The sequence below is a fragment of the Narcine bancroftii genome, chromosome 4 (assembly GCF_036971445.1).
Source record: "Narcine bancroftii isolate sNarBan1 chromosome 4, sNarBan1.hap1, whole genome shotgun sequence".
In the NCBI taxonomy this organism is placed as follows: Eukaryota; Metazoa; Chordata; class Chondrichthyes; order Torpediniformes; family Narcinidae; genus Narcine; species Narcine bancroftii.
Genome location: NC_091472.1, coordinates 222,541,958 through 222,562,988, shown reverse-complemented (window position 1 = coordinate 222,562,988; position 21,031 = coordinate 222,541,958). Strand labels below are relative to the sequence as shown.

Genomic DNA, 21,031 nt, shown 5'->3' with positions numbered 1-21,031 from the left:
AGACCTACAGGTATTATCCACGGAGTTGATCTACGCATGCTGCTGTCACTTCCCGGGGAGTTCTTCTGCTCAAACACCGGCCCTGTAGCAGAGAGTCGGACCTTACTGGCAGATTTACGGGGTATGCTTGCCTCACTCGTGCCCCCACCACCGTCCCACCATGGCAACTGCCTGTCCTGCATCACCAAGGAGCTGGACACAGCTGATTTAGTTTTGTCCAGCGCAGTCCACACACCGCACCACTGCAGCATCCCTGCGAAGGCCCCTATAAAGTCCTACAGTGCTCAGGCAAGACATTCACCTTGGACATTGGGGGTAAGGGGGAATTGTTCACAGTCGACCATCTCAAGGCAGCACACCTGGACCTTAGCCAACCAATAGCGATGGTCCAGCTGAAATGACGAGGCTGGCCGTCCAGGTGGAGAGACGCATAAGCCGGTTCTGGTGGTGTTGTGTGGCGGCGCACATACTTGTGGCGAACCGGCCCCGCTTGTACTGCCATGCCGGCGGGGTAGCAGTGCCATCAGGGGACCTCCATGCCGCATGGTTTTGGGTAAAACTCACGCCTCGGACGAGTGTGGTGATGTCACCGCTGACACGGGGGTGGAGCTCACGCTATCCTTAAAGGGACAAGCATGAAGTTTGAATAAAGCAGTTCGATGAAACCCCCAAAGTGGTCATAGTGAATTTCAATCCGTGTAGCAGCCGCTGCAGCCTTTCCTAAGTGAGCCTTCTGAGGGAAACTCCCTGACTTGATATATGCTTGAATAAAAAAGTTCTGTGAATTTTTGTCAAATTACTGTGACTACAACTGACCCCCACAGTTACCGTTACTACACCTGACTCCCACACTTACCATTATCTCACCGCCTCACCCACCTTCTGTCCCATCCCCTCTCACCCCTTTCCAAGCCCTTCCATCACCTACCTCATTTTTCTGCTGGATATCTGCCCTTCCTACTTTAATCTCGAAGAAGGGGCCCCAACTCAAAACATTGACTGACCATTTCTCCCCATGAATGTTGCCTGACCCATTGAGTTCCTCCAGCAGCTCATTGTTGGTTCAAGATTTCAGCATCTGAATGTCCCAGTAATGGTGGAGGCCAAAGACAGGCATGTCCATGTGGAAATGAAAATGGCAGCACTGCCAGCGTTGCTGTAACAGCAGCATTGTTGCTGATATGGACCCGCAAGGAGCAGAGATACAGTGCTCTTGTGGGGTCCAACCGCCCAGTCAACTGCCATCAGCTCCACACAGGCTTTCAACAGCCTGTTAAAGGAGCCGACGTTAGTTTTATTTAAAATCCCGCAACCGCGGGGTCTGCATCCAAAATGGCGGTGCCTCAGATCAGCAGCAGCCACCAGGGGTTGCAGACTCCAGGGGAGCGAAGGACTGGAGCAGGGCACCAGAAAATGGGGAGACCATCCCCTGTCTGAGAAGGAGAAGCAGAGGAGACAATCCATGGGATGGTGACCACGGCAGCGGATTAGTGAGGGGGCTCTGATTAAAAGCGACTGAAAGACTAATGCATATGGCGGGCTGTTGGTAACTCAAGGCAAGGAACCCACAGAGGCTGCGGACTCCTGGGAGACTGGCTCGAAACTGGCGAAGGGGTATCAAGTATTGGAACTTGGATGTAAGGGGGTGCTGAAGGGTTCCTGACTATGTTAGAGGTTTTGAGCTGGAGCTCGTGTTGCCAATAGTCTGGAGTGGGCTCTGTGTAGCTGTGGAGGCTGTGGGAGTGCTGGAGCCAAATCTATGGTCGCTCAGTGACTCTGGGGGGGTGGGGAACTCTTTTGCTTCTCATTCTCTGACCGTAAGAGGCACTTGAGGCAATTTCTGCCAATGGCGAATCTGTCTGCTTTACAGCAGGCAAAAGCAATTTCATGTAATGTGACACTGTTTTATTACAATGACAATAATTGAATCTTGAAAACTGTGGGCAATTCTGCGAACTCCATTACAGGAAGGATGTGGAGGCTTTGGAAAAAATGCAGGAGGTTTATCCAGGATGTTGCCTGGATGGAAGGCTATCATTAACAAAGAGAGGTTGGACAAACTTGTTTTCTCTGGATCATCAAAGGGCTGAGAAGAGACTTGATGGAAGTTTATAAAATTAAGAGTGGCATTGATTGGGGAGACGGTCAGAATCTTTTTTTCCAAGGATAAAATGTCAAATACTAAAGGTTATGCATTGAAGATGAGGGGGAAAGTTTTTTTCACACAGTGGTAGGTGCCTGGAAGTGGCTGCCAGGAGTAGTGGTGGAAGCAGAAGCAATAATAGCATTTAAGAAGCTACTAGATGGACACATGAGGAGTGGAAGGGAACAAATCATGTTCAGGCAGCAGAATCTATAGCCCCTTTTACACAGCCTCTACAAGGCGGGAATATTGTGCCTTTATTGAACCACACCATTCTGTGTAAAGGGTACTCACATGGAATGGGGGATGTGACAGATTGTAATATTTTATATTGTATATAGATATGTTTTAAAGGAGATAAATTGTGGCAGGTTTTTTAATTAGGTCACATAGATACAAACACTTCAAAACAGATCTCATTTAAAATACCAGAGCTCTGTTCAAGCCAGACAATCTAGGCTCCGGGTGCATTTGCAAAAACTTTGAAGAATGCTGATAAGGACTTCACAAGTAGGTGTTAATTGGGCAGGCAGGAGAGTAATGGATTATTGTTTTGGAAAGCAACAGATGAACAAACTTGGAAGATTAGGTCCAGAACCACAGTCTGAGAGCAGTTGGCTGCTCTAAGAGGGTCATGTGGTTTTCTCTGAGAGAGAGAATTCAGTTCTACAGTTCAGCAGCAGCAGCTGGGACTGGAACATGACAAGCTGGCAAGCTTGTGGAAAAACCCCATTTTGAAGATGGGTTGTGAGTTCTTAGTTCAGCCTGGTCAAACCCCTTGTGGTCCATAGAAGAGGAGATGGCTGGCTGTATAATGTTTCACTTGGAATAAGAGAAACCAAAAGGAATTCTGTGGGGATCTGAAGAAAAAGGTTATCATGTGGGAAAACCCTGATGGGGCAAGTTTCTTTGGCAAGACCCTGAAGTGGATGATCAGAAGGAATCAGTTGTAGGTGTCCAACGAACAATAAATCTTTCTGAAAACTGACAAGAACCTTCCTGAGCGGTAACATTGACCTTTTAAGCACCAAAGCCTGGTCAAATTCATAAATGTTAAATTCTGTGCACAGTATAAGAATTGCCTGACACCAGTGAACTTAGAGGAGTGAGAAGTGGGATTGGACTGTGAATCAAAGAACTTTATTTGAACTTATATACACATTACATACACATGGCTTAGAATTAGAAGGGAGTGAAGTTAATAGTGATGTTTAAGTTTGATCCTATTTTCATGCTTAAAAATGATTAAAAGCAACTTTTGTTTAAGTAACCATTTGTCTTAGTGATTTTTTATTGCTGCTGGGTTTTGGGGTCCTCTGGGCTCATAACAGGGGTCATTGTATTTAATCCGGCAGTGGAGGTAGTCACAGCACTGAATTAATGTGTAATTCTGTGTAAAAAGGGCGATCTGATGGGCGGGGACCTGGATGGGATAGGATGTTGATGTACGTTGTACGTCACACTAGATGCCAATGCTGTTGTACACATCACACCTCTTTCTTCCAGAATGCCGGCATGCTTTGTAAAATGACAGCATGTTTGGTTCAGTGTGTAAAAAGAAAAAAAAAGCAAAGCTGGCTTAATGATGCATCTTTTTTTATGGCAGTATTGCAGGATCTCTGTGTTTGGCCTGTTCCTGTGCTAAGTTCTATGATTGACAATGTCCAAATTGTGGTCAGAAAAGGTTAAGCACAGCACAGTATTGCTCCTGAATTTCACTTGGAACACCTCAGCCATTGTGCATCTGGATGGATGGATCAACAAAATGACATGGGGATTAGCTTCTTGGCCACTGGCAGAAGGTGCTTGGATTTCCCAGCAGGCAGGCAGGCAGCGAGGTTCCTCTGTAATTACAGTAGTCCACTTTCTCTCCTTTCTCTATTTTAGTGATGTGATAGTACAGATCTATCACCAATGTACATAGTGTATATAGTTACTGTATCTAGACTGTGCTTACAGCGATTGGCTGAGAGCTAAGCCACGCCTATTGTCTGGGCCTTAAAGGGTTGTGTCCCTAGCCAGGTCGGATCATTCCGGACTGGTCGGCCACCTGTGAAGAGCTCCGGTCTTTTGCTAATAAAAGCCTTGGTTTGGATCAACAAGTCTTTGGTTCTTTCGACGAGCTCTACAATTTTATTAGCAAAAAGAATTTTTTTTGAAAGGGATGGAGCGTTTAACTCGGCCAGAAAAACTTGATATCGACCCACAGCCTTCAAAGCCTTTAACTTCTGGCTGCTGAACTTTGAAAACTTCCTGAGATTCATTCAGGTGGAGGAGGATAACCAGCGTCTAACAGCATTGCTGTCTATGGTGTCCTTGAGAGTCTATGAGAACATCCAGGATGAGACCACTTACACCGCAGCCATAAAGGTACTGAAAGGACTATATGATCAACTGGTGAACAGAGTTCATGCCCGGCTCGTGCTTGCGTCGAGGAAGCGACAGCCCGGCGAGTCCAGCAGGGCATATTTACAAGTATTAAAGGCATTGGGCAAGGACTGTAACTGTGTGGACAAAACTGCTGCCGAGATCACAAATAATCTCGTCCGGGATGCCTATGTGGCTGGGCTCAGATCAAAGGAAGTGAGGCTGCGCTTGCTCGAGCAAGGGGTAGAAAAACTAGAGGACGTGGCCCGGATTGCAATCACAATGGAGGATGCAGCCTTAAAGTCCACTGAGCTCTCTAGGGACTGGACCCCTCGTTCTGATGTGAGTAGAGTGCCCTTCTACCCTACCACCCCCCGAGATACTGACGGCCTGTTGGCTGCTGCTACACTGCCCCGTGCGAACCCAAAATGTTATTTCTGCGGGAGGGACAAGCACAGCAGGTCCCAGTGCCCAGCAAGAAAAGCCAAGTGCCAGAAGTGCCTTAAAAACAGCCACTTTGCTGCAGTCTGTAGGTCTAAAATGGCCGCCAGCAAACACAGTGCCTCGTGTGAAGCCCAATCGCCGCTATCCCATTCAAACTCTTCTTCCCCAGAGCTCTTGTCCAATGAAAGCGAGGGCTCCCCTGCACGGCAACGCCTGACGTCACAGAGACGCCGAACCCGGAAGGGGCAGCCCACCCTCGCAATCATGGTGTTGGCCCGCCTCTCGCCCCAGTGCGGAACACTCGACGCTGCTGCCGCCACCACAGACACCCCCGGGGCCGACGCTACTGTCGCTGCTGCCGCCGCCACAGACACCCCCGGGGCCCCCACTACCGCCGCTGCTGCCGCCGCCACAGCCACCCCCGGGGCCGATGCTACCACCGCTGCTGCGGCCGCCACAGCCACCCCCGTGGCCAACCTGCTACTCACCCTAGCGTCCATCGCCGACGACCGCCAGGGCCCGACCGCCGCAACCAACGACCTACCCACCGCCAATCGCGAGCAACTACAAACCCCACTACTTACCATTCACCCGCCAACGCCGCCACAACAGCACTTCCGGGAGGTCCTCCAACCTGCTCCTCGAGCGTTGACTACGTCATCCCGTGTCGTGACGTCATCCCGTTGCGTGACATCATCGCGCAAAACTCCCCTGTCAACTGCTTCAATAACATTAAACCAGCAATGCTCTCATCCCCTCACCAGAGCAATGGAAGTGATTAAAGTGCATGGACACTACACCAATTGCTTATTTGACTCTGGGTCAACTGACAGTTTTATCCAGCCAGATCTGGCTCTCCGTTGGGGACTTGACATTATCCCTACTACCCAGAGGATCTCATTAGCGACGAGGTCGCACTCGACTGGGATAAAGGGGTATTGCATCGCCACGCTGGAAGTACAGGGCGTGACGGTCACCCACTTCAAATTATTCGTCCTTCCCCAATTGTGCGCCCCAGTGTTGCTGGGATTAGACTTCCAGTGTCAGTTCCAAATGGTGTCCCTACACTTTGGGGGACCCCACGCCCCCATCTCAGTCTGCCATCGCCCCACCCCCGAAGCACCCGAGCAACCCGCCCCCGTGCCCCGGGGCCAATCCTGCGGCCTTTCCACACTCCGGATTGCCCCGCCAGCACTCTTCGCAAACCTCACCCCTGGCTGGAACCCTGTGGCCACCAAAAATCGGCAATATAGTTACGAAAACAGGCAATTCATTATGAGTGAGGTGCGTAGATTGCTGGATGAGGGCATCATCGAACCCAATTCAAGCCCCTGGAGAGCCCAGGTGGTGGTTGTTAAGAATGGGGAAAAACTACGGATGGTGGTCGACAATAGCCAGACCATTAACCGCTTCACGCTCCTGGATGCGTACCCCCTGCCACGCATCACGGATGTGGTGAACCAGATCGCCCAATACCGCATTGTCAAGCGGTATTGCCTCGTGTATTCATGGCTTTATTCATGGCTTGACAAGCCTTCTTTATCTACCACCAGCTCCCGATCCGCTGCGAGGACCAACCATTCACGGCCTTTGAAGCGAATGGGTGGCTATATCAATTTCTCAGGGTACCATTCGGGGTCACGAATGGTGTCGCGGTCTTCCAGCGGGAAATGGACAGGATGGTGGACCAGAACGGGCTAACCGCTACCTTCCCGTATCTGGACAATATCACCATCTGCAGCCACGATGTGCAGGACCACGACGCCAACCTAGACAAATTTCTTCAAACTGCCCGTCGGCTGAACCTGACTTACAATTTGGACAGGTGTGTCTTCCGGACCACACGATTCGCTATTCTAGGTTGTGTGGTGGAGAACGGGATAGTCATGCCAGATCCTGACCGCATGCGTCCCCTAATGGACTTACCCCCTCCCCCCCCCCCCCCCACATACCCAGAAAGCTCTCAAACGTTGCCTGGGCCTTTTCTCGTATTACGCCCAATGGGTTCCACACTACGCCGACAAGGCGCGTCCTCTTATCAAGACCATCTCCTTTCCCCTCTCGACCGAAGCCACAGCGGCTTTCGATTGAATCAAATCCGACATCGCTGCTGCGACGCTGCACGCGATCAATGAGTCTGTCCCGTTTCAAGTCGAGAGCGATGCATCCGACTTCGCCCTGGCAGCCACCTTGAACCAGGCCGGTCAGCCTGTAGCTTTCTTCTCAAGAACACTCCAGGGTCCGGAGAGTAGACACTCCTCGATCGAGAAGGAGGCCCAGGCCATAGTTGAAGCGGTGCGTCGTTGGAGACATTACCTCGCTGGGAGGCGCTTTACACACTGTTGACTGATCAACGCGCGGTCTCCTTCATGTTCAGCAACACCCAGCGTGGTAAGATAAAAAACGACAATATCGCCAGATGGAGAATCGAACTCTCCACCTTTAACTATGACATCCTGTACCGGCCTGGTAAGCTCAACGACCCGCCTGACGCGCTCTCCAGGGGGACGTGCGCCAGCATACAGATGGACAGACTACGGAAACTCCATGAGGCGCTCTGTCATCCAGGGGTCACTAGGTTTGCTCACTTTGTCAAGGCGTGCAACTTACCCTACACAGTCGAGGAGATCCGCTCCATGACCAGAGCCTGCTTGGTGTGCGCTGAATGCAAGCCCCACTTCTTCCGTCCGGATAACTCCCACGTTATCAAAGCCACCCGCCCCTTCGAGCGTCTTAGCGAAGACTTTAAGGGGCCCCTACCGTCGACCAACCGTAATACCTACATCCTTACAGCCATCGACGAGTACTCCCGCTTCCCATTCGCTGTGGCCTGCCCAGACACCACTGCCACCTCAGTGATACAGGCCCTTCACAGTATTTTCACCATCTGCGGGTACCCCAATTCCATCCACAGTGATAGGGGGTCCTCATTCATGAGTGCAGAGCTGTGACAGTACCTTCTGGAGTGTGGTATTGCTTCAAGCAGGACCACGAGCTATAACCTACGCGGTAATGGCCAGGTCGAGAGGGAGAATGCCACCATATGGAGAGCGGTTACACTGGCTCTCCGGTCTAAAGGTCTCCCCACCTCTCACTGGCAGGAGGTTCTCACTAGTGCCTTACACTCCATCCGCTCCCTCCTATGTACTGCAACAAATGCCACCCCCCACGAAAAGATGTTCCTTTTCCCGAGGAAATCTGAATCAGGAACCACTGTACCGGCATGGCTCACCGTCCCTGGCCCCATCCTTTTGCGACGCCACGTCCGGCACTCAAAGAACGACCCCTTGGTCGACCGAGTGACTCTACTCCACGCGAACCCACATTACGCCTACGTTGAGTTCCCAGACGGGCGGGAGGACACTGTTTTGGTGCGGGACCTAGCTCAGGATGCGGTAGACCCAGCAAACCCCCCAACCCAATCTTCCCCAACTCCTTATTCTCCAGGCCCCGTGCCGCAACAGAAGGACCAACAGCACCCCAATGACCCGGGCCACCCTGCCGACAACACGACTGGGGAATTGAGCAACGGAGCAGTCGCACCCGACGAGCCTGCTGGCGACACCACTCCAGCGACCCCAATCCCGGCACCGCGGCGGTCACGCCAGATGGTCAGAACCCCTGACCGCTACAGTCCTTGACCTACCCCTTCCTTTCATTCTCTCCCTCGTTTTTGTTTTTTTTCCCAGGGTCAATTCTCCAAGAAGGGGTGAATGTGATAGTACAGATCTATCACCAATGTACATAGTGTATATAGTTACTGTATCTAGACTGTGCTTACAGCGATTGACTGAGAGCTAAGCCACGCCTATTGTCTGGGCCTTAAAGGGTTGTGTCCCTAGCCAGGTCGGATCATTCCGGACTGGTCGGCCACCTGTGAAGAGCTCCGGTCTTTTGCTAATAGAAGCCTTGGTTTGGATCAACAAGTCTTTGGTTCTTTCGACGAGCTCTACAAGTGACTTAGTGATAAACTACCTAATGTTCTTTTCTGGAATGTCAGCTGCAATATTCTCAGCCCCCACTGTCTTATAGTCTTTTGTTGGGATGAGGCCTTTCTAATTGTTGTCATTCAGGAGTGGTGGCAAGGCTGACTCGGGTAGTTTACTGTGGATGAAACCAGGGAGCAGCACTTTCCCATGGAAATGGACTATTTGACTAAAGAAAAACTGAGCACCTCACTGTTACTTCCTCCTCTGAACCAAGATCATATCAGTATTCACACTGCCTTGAGCAGACAATGCCTACAGATGCACATGGTCCGAGTTCTGGATCATTGTCAATTGAGCTTATACTCAACATCTGTGAAAGAAAGGTCCTCGAGCCCATTTCACATCACCCCTGACCAATAAATAAAGCTCACGACAAGACCCAAGAACACTTGACCATTTTTAAAAAATGTTTTAATTTTTCACACTGTGAACCATATCATCAAAATAAGTACAAATGTTTCTCATTAAATTTACACAGTGGTCTTTTCTCCCCTTTTTTCCCCTTTCCCTCCCTCCCCTCTACCCACCCCCTCCAAAACCCATAAATATTCAACATATACAATATAATAAAACCATAAAACAATATCTTCACACAAAGGAAAATAAACAAGAAAAATGTGTCATTTATTTATTACACACTGAATCTAGTCATTTTGTCTTCTTATCATTTTCCTTCTCATTTTAGGGGATGGAAGTCATAGGCAAGCTCTCTCTGATATGTTCCATGTATGGTTCCCAAATTTGTTCAAATATTATGACTTTATTTTTTAAATTATATGTTATTGTTTCCAATGGAATACATTCATTTATTCATTTCATGTACCATTGCTGTATATTCTTGCTCTCTTCCATTTTCCAAGTTGACATTATACATTTTGTTGCTATCGCTAAGGCGATCTTAATGAATTTTTTTTTTCACTTTATCCAATTTGAGGCATAATTCTCTACTTCTTATGTTACTTAAAAGAAATATATCTGATTTTTTTGGTATGTTATTTTTTGTAATTTTATTTAGTGGCCGATTTAATTCTTCCCAAAATTTATTTACTTTCGTACATGCCCAAGTTGCATGTAATGTTGTTCCCATTTCCTTCTTACAGCAAAATCATCTATCCGATAATGTTGAATTCCATTTTTTTAATTTTAGAGGAGTGATATATATCCTGTGTAACCAATTATACTGTATCATGCATAACCTTGTATTTATTGTATTTTTCATAGTTCCAGAACATAACTTTTCCCATACTTCATTTTTTATCTTTATGTTTAGATCCCTTTCCCACTTCTGCTTAGATTTTTAGTTTATTTCATTTTCCTTATCTTGCAGCTTAATGTACATGTTGGTTATAAATCTTTTCATTATCATTGTGTCTGTAATCACATATTCAAAGCTGCTTCCTTCAAGTAATCTCAAGCTGTTTCCCAATTTATCCTTTAAATAAGCTTTCAATTGATGATATGCAAACATTGTACTATGAGTTATTCCATATTTGTACTTCAACTGTTCAAATGTTAATAAATTATTTCCCAAAAACAGTTTTCTATTCTTTTGATTCCTTTTCTCTCGCATTCTCTAAAGAAAAGGTTGTCTATTATAAAAGGGATTAGCAGATTTCGTGTCAATAGTAATTTTGGTATTTGATCATTCGTTTTATTCTTCTTCCATGTATTAAGTAAATGATGCAGTACTGGTAAGTTTTTATATTGCACCAGCTTTTCATCCCACTTAAAAAGTATATGTTCCGGTACCTTTTCCCCTATTTTATCCAATTTTATCTTAGTCCAGTTTATTTTTTCCCTTGTCTGGTAAAAATCTGATAAATACCTTAAATTGTGCGGCTCTATAATAATTTCTAAAATTTGGTAACTGCAAATCACCTTGATTATACCTCTCTGCTAATTTATCTAATGCTACCCTTGGATTCCTCCCTTTCCACAAGAATTTCCTTATTATTCTCTTTAGTTCCTTGAAGAATTATTCTGTTAAAGGAGTTGGTAACGTTTGAAATAAGTATTGTATCCTTGGAAACACATTCATTTTAATGCAGTTTACCCTCCCTATCAACATTAGCAGTAATTCTTTCCAGTGTTCCAAGTCTTCCTGCAATTTCTTTATTAGTGGCTGATAATTTAGTTTGTACAAGTGGCTTAAGTTATTATCTAACCTGATCCCTAGGTATCAGATTGCTTGTGCTTGCCATTTAAATGGTGATTTTAAAAAAAATTCTGTATAGCCTGCGTTACTCATTGGCATCACTCACTTTTATTTGCGGTGATCTTGTACCCCGATATTTCTCCATATTCCTTCAATTTCTTATGTAATTCTTTTACTGGTTCTGTTAGGTATACTATGATGTCATCTGCAAATAAGCTGATTTTATACTCCTTCTCCTTTATTTTTATCTCTTTTATTTTCTATTCTTAACAGTTCTGCCAAAGGTTCTATTGCTAAGGCAAACAATGAGGGGGATAGTGGACATTCCTGTCTAGTTGACCTACTTAATTTAAAGTGATTCGATGCATTTCCATTTAATGTTACCTTCACTAACGGTCCATTATATAATGCTTTAATCCAATTAATATATTTTTCTGGTAGATTGAACCTCTGTAATACTTTGAATAAATAATTCCATTCTACTTTGTCAAAGGCTTTTTCTGTGTCTAAAGCAACAGCCACTGTTGGCTTCTTATTTCTTTGAACTGCATGAATTAGATTAATAAATTTACAAACATTATCCGCTGTTCGTCTTTTCTTAATAAATCCTGTTTGATCTTGTTTTACTATTTTTGGTACACAATCGGACAATCTGTTTGCTAAAAATTTCGCTATTTTCTTATAATCTGAATTAAGTAGAGATATTGGTCTCTATGATGCTGGTGTTAGTGGATCCTTCCCCGTCTTTGGTATTACTGTAATTATTGCTGTCTTACATGAATCTGGTAAGTTTTGTGTTTCTTCTATCTGGTTCATTACTTACAGGAGAGGAGGAATTAATAACTCTTTAAATGTTTTATAGAATTCTATTGGGAATCCATCCTCTCCAGGCGTTTTATTGTTCAGCAGCTTTTTTAATATATCCTGTACTTCCTCTATTTCAAATGGTTTTATCAGTTTGTTTTGTTCCTCTTCTTGCAATTTCGGCAGTTCAATTTTAGCTAAAAATTCCTCTATTTTATCATCTTTCACCTCATTCTCAGTTTGATATAATTGTTCATAAAACTCTTTAAAATTTTCATTAATATCTGTTGGATCATATGTAATTTGTTTGTCCTTTTTCCTTGATGCCAGTATCATCCTTTTAGCTTGTTCTGCTTTAAGTTGCCAGACTAATGTGTTTTTTCTCCAAGTTTGTAATAATTTTGCTTTTTTTTCATTATGTTCTTCTCCACCTTGTACATTTGTGATGTTTTGTTTTTAATTTTTTTGTCTGCCAATTCTTTCCTTTTCATTATATCATCCCTTTTTATTAATTACTTTTCTGTACTTACTATCTCCCTTTCCAACTGCTCTATTTCCCGATTATAATCCTTTTTCATCTTAGTCACATAACTTATTATCTGCCCTCTGATGAAGGCTTTCATTGCATCCCATAATATAAATTTGTCTTTCATTGATCCTATGTTTATTTCAAAATATGTTTTAATTTGGCATTCAATAAACTTCCTAAATTCCTGTCTTTTAAGTAGCATGGAGTTTATCCTCCATCTATATGTTCTTGGTGGGATGTCCATCAGTTTTATTGCTAATAATAGGGGTGAATGATCTGATAGTAGTCTAGTTTTATACTCAGTTTTCCTAACTCTCCCTTATATATGGGCTGACAACAAAAACATATAAATCCTTGAGTAAGTTTTGTTCCTACTTAAATAATATGAAAATTCCTTCTCTCTTGAGTGTTTTCTCCTCCATATATCCACAAGTTTCATTTCCTGCATTGATTTAACCATAAATTTGGCTATTTTATTCTTTTTATGTCTTTGGTCCAGTTTTATCCAACATTAGATCCAAATTACGGTTAAAATCCCCTCCTATCAATATATTTCCTTGTGTGTCTGCAATCTTCAAAAAAAAATCCTGCATAAACATTTGATCCTCCTCGTTAGGTGCATGTATATTGAGCAAATTCCAAATTCTGAGTATATCTGACACTTTATCATTGCATGGCTCCCTGCCAGATCTATTATTTCCTGCTCTATTTTCATTGGTACATTTTTGTTAACTAGTATGGATACACCTCTAGATTTTTAATTAAAGGATGCTGCCGTTACGTGTCCTACCCAGTGTCTCTTTAGTTTGTTATGTTCTGCTTCAGTTAGATACGTTTCCTACACAAATGTTATATCTATTTTTTCCTCATTCAATAAATTTAATAGCCTTTTCCTTTTAATTTGGTTATGTACTCCATTAATGTTTATAGTTATATAGTTCAACATGGCCATCTTATATCTTGCTTAAACCTCTTTTCCACCTCTTCACCACCTCCATCCCCCTTTTCATCTCTTAGTTTTCTCTTATTACACTTAATGTACGAAAACACATTTCTTTGGCTTGGCTTCGGATGAAGATTTATGGAGGGGTAATGTCCACGTCAGCTGCAGGCTCGTTTGTGGCTGACAGGTCCGATGTGGGACAGGCAGACACAGTTGCAGCGGTTGCAAGGGAAAATTGGTTGGTTGGGGTTGGGTGTTGGGTTTTTCCTCCTTTGTCTTTTGTCAGGTAGGTGGGCTCTGTGGTCTTCTTCAAAAGAGGTTGCTGCCTGCCGAACTGTGAGGTGCCAAGATGCACGGTTTGAGGCGAGATCAGTCCACTGGCGGTGGTCAATGTGGCAGGCACCAAGAGATTTCTTTAGGCAGTCCTTGTACCTCTTCTTTGGTGCATCTCTGTCTCGGTGGCCAGTGGAGAGCTCGCCATATAACATGATCTTGGGAAGGCAATGGTCCTCCATTCTGGAGACGTGACCTACCCAGCGCAGTTTGATCTTCAGCAACGTGGATTCGATGCTGTCGGCCTCTGCCATCTCGAGTACTTCGATGTTGGGGATGAAGTCGCTCCAATGAATGTTGAGGATGGAGCGGAGACAACGCTGGTGGAAGCGTTCTAGGAGCCGTAGGTGATGCCGGTAGAGAACCCATGATTCGGAGCTGAACAGGAGTGTGGGTATGACAACGGCTCTGTATACGCTAATCTTTGTGAGGTTTTTCAGTTGGTTGTTTTTCCAGACTCTTTTGTGTAGTCTTCCAAAGGCGCTATTTGCCTTGGCGAGTCTGTTGTGTATCACGTTGTCGATCCTTGCATCCGATGAAATGGTGCAGCCGAGATAGGTAAACTGGTTGACCGTTTTGAGTTTTGTGTGCCTGATGGAGATGTGGGGGGGCTGGTAGTCATGGTGGGGAACTGGCTGATGGAGGACCTCAGTTTCTTCAGGCTGACTTCCAGGCCAAACATTTTGGCAGTTTCCGCAAAACAGGACGTCAAGCGCTGAAGAGCTGGCTCTGAATGGGCAACTAAAGCGGCATCGTCTGCAAAGAGTAGTTCACGGACAAGTTGCTTTTGTGTCTTGGTATGAGCTTGCAGGCGCCTCAGATTGAAGAGACTGCCATCCGTGCGGTACCGGATGTAAACAGCGTCTTCATTGTTGAGGTCTTTCATGGCTTGTTTCAGCATCTTGCTGAAGAAGATTGAAAAGAGGGTTGGTGCGAGGACACAGCCTTGCTTCATGCCATTGTTAATGGAGAAGGGTTCAGAGAGCTCATTGCTGTATCTGATCTGATCTTGTTGGTTTTCGTGCAGTTGGATAACCATGTTGAGGAACTTTGGGGGGCATCCGAGGCACTCTAGTATTTGCCAAAGCCCTTTCCTACTCACAGTGTCGAAGGCTTTGGTGAGGTCAACAAAAATGATGTAGAGTCAGTCCTTTGTTTTGTTCTCTGCACTTTTCTTGGAGCTGTCTGAGGGCAAAGACCATGTCAGTAGTTCCTCTGTTTGCTTCCAATCTCTTTTCAGTGCCAACCGCTCAGTCCAAGAATCTGCCCTGCTCCAACCGCTCAACCGCTCAACGAAAACACATTTAAGACATAAAGTACCCCCACAGTTCCCACATCCACTAATACCTTAACATCAAAAGTCCCCCCCCCTCTCTGAGTAGCCCCATATCCATTGACGGGCAACCACAACTCCCCTTTTCATTTGGATTGCGATCTTGTTCGCAGCGTCAACTGATTTTGCAGTAATGGTTACTCCCCCTCTTGCCAGCCCTCTCCAGAAAACACTTTTTTAAAAAAAAATCACATATAGCAAAGCTCTTTTTTCCCCCTTACTCCCTTCCTTCCCTTCTCTTTTCCCTCTTTAGTTCTTTACATAAACATTGTTTTTACATCTTTATATATACTTTATCACCGTTCTTCATTCTTGTTACATCTCTTCATCTCTTCTCCTGTCCTGCAAACGTTCTGTGAATTCTTACGCTTTTTCTGGATCCAAGAACAGTCTGTTTTGCTCCCCGGGTATAAATATTTTAAGCACAGCTGGATGTCTTAATATGAATTTGTAACCTTTTTTCCTTAAAATCGATTTTGCTTTATTAAACTCCTTCCTCCTCTTTAAGAGTTCAAAACTTATGTCTGGGTAAAAAAATATTTTTGACCCTTGTATTCCAATGGTTTGTTATCTTCTCTAACTTTATTCCTTGCCCGATCCAGTATATTTTCTCTTGTCATGTATCTCAAAAATTTTACTTAGATGGATCTTGGTTTTTGATGTGGTTTCAGAGCTAATGCTCTGTGTGCCCTTTCTATTTCCATTTCTTCCTGTATTTCTGAAGTTCCCAGGTCCTTTGGGATCCATCCCTTTATAAATTCCTTCATATCTGTGCCTTCTTCACCCTCATTCAGGCCCACTATTTTTATGTTGTTTCACCTTCTATAATTTTCCAACATATCAATTTTCTGAGATAACAACTCTTGTGTTTCTTTAACTTTTTTGTCACTTTCTTCCAATTTTTCTCTTGTCATTCACTTCCATTTCTACAGCCGTTTCCCACTCTTCCACATTCTCTACTCTTTTCCCTATTTCTGTCATGACCAGTTCTAACCTTTGCATTTTATCTTCTGTTCTTTTCATTTTCCTTTTAATTGCATTAAATTCTAATGATAACCATTCTTTTAGTGATCTCATTTGTTCTTCAAAAAAGATTTTATATTCTGTTCATTAGTTTTACCTTTTATTTCTCTTTGTCCATCAGTTTTACCTTCTATTTCTCTGAAGATCTTGGTCTTCTTCCTCTTCTTCTGTGTCTGTATCTGTGTTTGTATCTTCTTCTCTTTGTGTCTGTATCTCTTCTGTTTTTCCTGATGAGCTGCGTGTATCTCTTTGTCTGGCCTCCTCTTGCTGGGCCTCTTGTTGCTGGTCCTCCCCTCCTGGGCTGCTTGTGCGTTGTGCTTCCTGACGTTGATCTTCTTGTCGGTCATCCCTCCATTTATCTCCCACGTCTGCTTCATCACTCCCTCTTCTGCTGTCTTCCTTGTCCTCTAGCTGAGCGCCCTGGTGTTGGGCGTCCTTCAGCTGTTGGCTCTGTGACAGCTCGCTCCTCTGCTGAGCCCCCCTTCTTGCTGGTGTCCTCTTTCTTCTTTGATTGTGCACTGCGCACTTTTTGGCTCCAAGATCAATTTTTGTAGTGCACTGGCTGGTGGGTCGCAACTCCGCATGGCAGGCACTGACCTCTAGGGTTGGGCGCTCCTCACCACCACAGTGTCCTGTTCCTTCATGCAGGTAAGGCAGCCTTCTTTCTTTCCAGTTTTTACCTTCTCCTTCTTGGAAGCCATCTTCTTTCTCTTCTGTATCTTTATCTTCTATTACTTATATTTTATTTTTGTTATGCTTTGCTTTTACCTAACTTTTTTCCTATTTTCCTGTAGAGGGCTGGTTTTCCCGACTGGCCACTACTCCAACATGTGACTCCTCTGAACACTTGACCACTTCATGTACCTCAATGAAGGTAGCCATCAATGAAGACATCAATATATTCACTGAATAGTCTTGGGCAAATGGAGGCTTTATGAGGCCTGGTGAGATTGCACAGAGTACTGTGAGTGAATTTGGGCTCCTCATTTAAGAAAGGATGTGGTGATATTGGAGAGGGTTCAGAGGAGGTTCACAAGGATGATCTGGGAATGATAAGGTTATCATATGAGGAGTATTTGACAGCTCTTGGCCTACACTCTTTGGATCTTGTTAAAACATTCTGTATGTCGAAAAGTGTGGACAGAGTAGAAGTACAAAGGTTGTTTCCCATGGTGGGAGAGTCTAGGACAAGAGGGCACAGCTTCAGAATTGAAGGGTGTCTGCTTAGAACAGAGATGTGGTTGAATTTCTTCAGCCATAGGGTGGTAAATCTATGGAATTTGTTGCCACAGACTGTTGTGGAGACCAGGTCATTGGGTGTATTTAAGGCAGAGATTGATAGGTTCTTGATTAGCCAGGGCATCAAAGGTTACGGGGAGAAGGCGGGACAGTGGGGCTGAGAGGGAAAATGGATCAGCTCATGATTAAATGCTGGGGCAGACTCATTGGGCTGAATAGCCTATTTCTAAGACTTATGGGGTAATGAAAAAGACATTTGAAGATCAATCTAATCAAGCACAACACCAAGCTTATGCTCGAATGGGTTGTAGTGATCCTTGGCTTGCTACATGGTTTGAAAAGGTAGACATACATCTCAAAACATTGCAAGGATATTACCAACATGCTTTGCAAAATCTTACAAACCTACTGATGGATAACAAAACCAACATTCTCATTACCTAAGACCTCGTTGAACACAGTTAGCTCAAGTGGACAAACCTGAAATGCAGGAGGAACTTAGCTGGACTTTCAGTACCCATAGGAAACAAAAATATATTGCCAATGTTTGAGCCCAGAATAAGCTTATTCCTTGAAAAAGGGCTCAGGTCCGAAACGTCAGCTATGTATCCATGTCTCCTATGCACGGTGAAAGACTGGATGAGCTCCTCCAGCATTTCTGTGTGTTTTTACTACAATCAGTGTCTGCAGACATTTGCATTCAAAACCCATCGTCCATATGTTTAGCACCAGGTTACTGAAACAGGCAGTAATTTCTGACCTCTATGACAAAATATACCATCCAGAGTTTTGAATAAGAGGTACCAGGATGGACTCAAAACTTCCCTGAAAAGGGCAAAATTCAAAATGACATATGAAAATTCCTGAACCACAACAACTCAATGTGGAGGAGCATTGAAAATGTACTGGAGAATTTTGAGAACATGCAGTGGGACCACATATAATCCCACTGGGTGCAAAGTCTAACACTGGGGTATAGTACTGATGGGGATGGGTCTGTCACTGAATAACACTGGGGTACAGCACTGGTGGAGATGGGTCTGTCACTAAATAACACTGGGGTATAGTACTGATGGGCATGGGCCCGTCAGTGTATAACAGTTGGGTACAGCACTGGTGGGGATGGGTCTCACGGTAACATTAGGGTACAGTACTGGTGGGGACGGAGGTCTGTCACTAACACTGGGGCACAGTACTGATGGGGATGGGTCTGTTACTATATAGCTTTGGGGTACAGTACTGGTAGGGATTGGTCTGTCACTAATGCACATGGGTAGGAGTGCACTAATGCACTGTCGTAGGAAAGAGTCTGTCACTGTATAACATGGGTACAGTACTGCTGGGGATGGGTCTGTCACTGTATAACATTGGGGTGCATCACTGGTGGGACTGATCTGTCACTGTCTAAAGTCGCTTTCAAGTGGAAACGCCTGGAGAATGTGTCTGTGAAGGGACGTTCAGGTGGCAGTGCTGAAGGTGGTGTTTTGCCACCTGAAAGGTCTGAAGTGAGGAGAAGGGGCGCAGAGCGAATGCTGGCTCCTAAGTCGGGGCAGGGGTAGCCGCCTGACAGCTCGCCTACCCGCTGCCTGACAGTCCCTCAGCGGGGGACTGCGGGGCTGGGCGGCTGGCGGGAGACTGTCAGGCAGCGGGGAGTTGGGTCCCCAGCTGACTGTTATCAGCCCGCCCCCTGCTAGGCACCTGAAAGCTGCGAGCCACTTTGCCTAACACAAGGCACTTTCAGGTGGCCAATTGACCTGCTTGTAAAGCCACATATTTTGGCAAAATGCGGCTGTGGGAAGGCCACGTGAATGTGCAGGAGGCGCCTGGTAACCCTCCTCCGAGAGGGATAATCCCCGCGGCACAGTGGCCTCCCCAGTCATCTGAATGCAGCCGCCTAAAAGTGGCTGCATTCGGATGACAGTCAGCTGGCCAGCGCCTGACAGCTCCTCTCCCAGTCCCCACATAGTCGAGCGGCCGACTCGGGCTGTCACCGCGGGGACATCCCCTCACTGATCCCGCTGCCCCGCTCTCTCCCTACTCATGAAATCAGTCCCCACACTGGGGACAGATTTCGGGAGTGGGGAGAAGGGGGCTGGAGTGGCCGGCGGGGGAGAAGGGGGCTGGCCGAAATAATGCCGGTACTTCTCCCCCGCTGGTGATCCAGCCCCCGTAGCCCCCCCCCTCACCCGCCAGCCGCTCCAGCCCCCGTAGCCGCCCCCCTCACCCGCCGGCCGCTCCAACCCCGTGAAAGGGGAGCGTCCCCGCGCTGATACTCCCAGCTGACAGCCAGCCCCCCTGAATTGACAGCCCAAGGGGCAGGAGCCGGAATGCGCTCAGATGCACATCCCGGGCTTTCAGCTTTCAACGCTGCCACCTGAACTGTAATTTATAGGGCCGCTTCTGCTTCTTCAGGCGCATTCTTAGCGGAGAATGTACCTGAAAAAGCCTACTGGGGTGGTGCCAGTGTAGAACAATAAAAAGGCATTCTACTCTGACCACGGGGCTCAGCATTTCCTACCAATGGAATTACTAAATGGCAAGAAAGAAAGTGGCTTTAGCGAGGGTCTGCCCTGTGTTCCAGCTCAAATGCGGAGTGAAACACGAAAGTCTGCAGACACTGTGATTGCAGTGAAAATAAAAGTGCTGGAGAAACTCAGCCGGTCTTGCAGCGTCCTCAGTAAGTAAAGATATATAACCATTATTTCGGGACTGAACTCTTCAACGTGCGAGTAAAAATCAGACAGACACCTGATTTAAAAGGCTGGGGAGGTGCTGGAGTACAGACAAATGGGATTTGAATGGGATGGGTCAGAGGAGAGGGAAAAGGTGAGAATTGACTTGGTGGGGGTGGTGTTTGAGCTCTGGAAGCAGAGCTGGGGGGAAAGGAGACAGAGGAAATGGGGGAAGGGAGAGAGAGAGGAAAGGTGTCGGGGTGGGGGGGGGGGGGTTGCTAATGGGAACGGGAGGCCGATGTTAATTCCATCTGAGTTCCTCCACCAACCCCGTATGGAAGTGTACTCATGACTGCGGTCGGCCGCACAAGTTGCCCACCTTCTCGAGCAGCTTCAGCTTGAGCCTCGTCATCTGATCCACTAACGAAGGGTCCGCAGTGTCCATCCTCGTGGAGGGGAAGCGGTGTCGGGGTGCGGCTGGGATGTGCTCGCGGTGCAAGTTGTGTTTGCTGCCCCGCTCTGCCGCCGTTGCTAACCTGCCACTGTAAACAACGGGTTGGTGGCCCAAGCCACACCGGCTTCTCCTCATCACCGCGCAGGGGAAACCAACGAAACGCGCATTCGTTGCCAGGTCTGCAAGATAAACATCTCGTCCGCGCTTTGTTTTTCATGCACTTTCCCCAAAGTGACTTTCACCAGAACAAAGTAGAAATCCCCGCCCAGAAAGGGACTGGCCGCCTCTCCCGGGTCCTTTCCGAGCTGCCTCCACCCCTCCCAACCTTCTCGGTCACTCCCCACTTCTGCTCTGCATCTCACCCTGGTTGCAGATAAATCGGTGGGAGGAAACGCTGCAGATCTGCCCGATTTTATCATGGGCCGTTTTAGCCACTGTAGGCAGCTGCCTGCAGACCACTTGCCCAGTGGAGTCATGGACAAGTGAGTTTGTTGGAGAAATGCCGGTGTGTAAGGAGGGCAGGAGAGGAATGAAGAGGGCTGAATGTTTGCGAGGAAAGATGATTAAGGCAAATCTATGCGTGGATATGGATGTCTTTTTTAA

At 46.2% G+C, this 21,031-nt stretch overlaps 1 protein-coding gene across 1 annotated transcript in view; it reads right to left on the bottom strand.

The window, feature by feature from the left end:
- The window catches only part of c4h21orf58 (chromosome 4 C21orf58 homolog), a 97,809-nt gene extending 77,166 nt beyond the window's left edge, over nt 1–20,643 (bottom strand). The window contains exon 1 of the mRNA XM_069934044.1: nt 20,354–20,643. Coding sequence (XP_069790145.1) covers nt 20,354–20,563 — 210 coding nt within the window. The 5' untranslated portion in view covers nt 20,564–20,643. The remainder of the gene's footprint in view (nt 1–20,353) is intronic.
- Nucleotides 20,644–21,031: the final 388 nt, after the last annotated feature.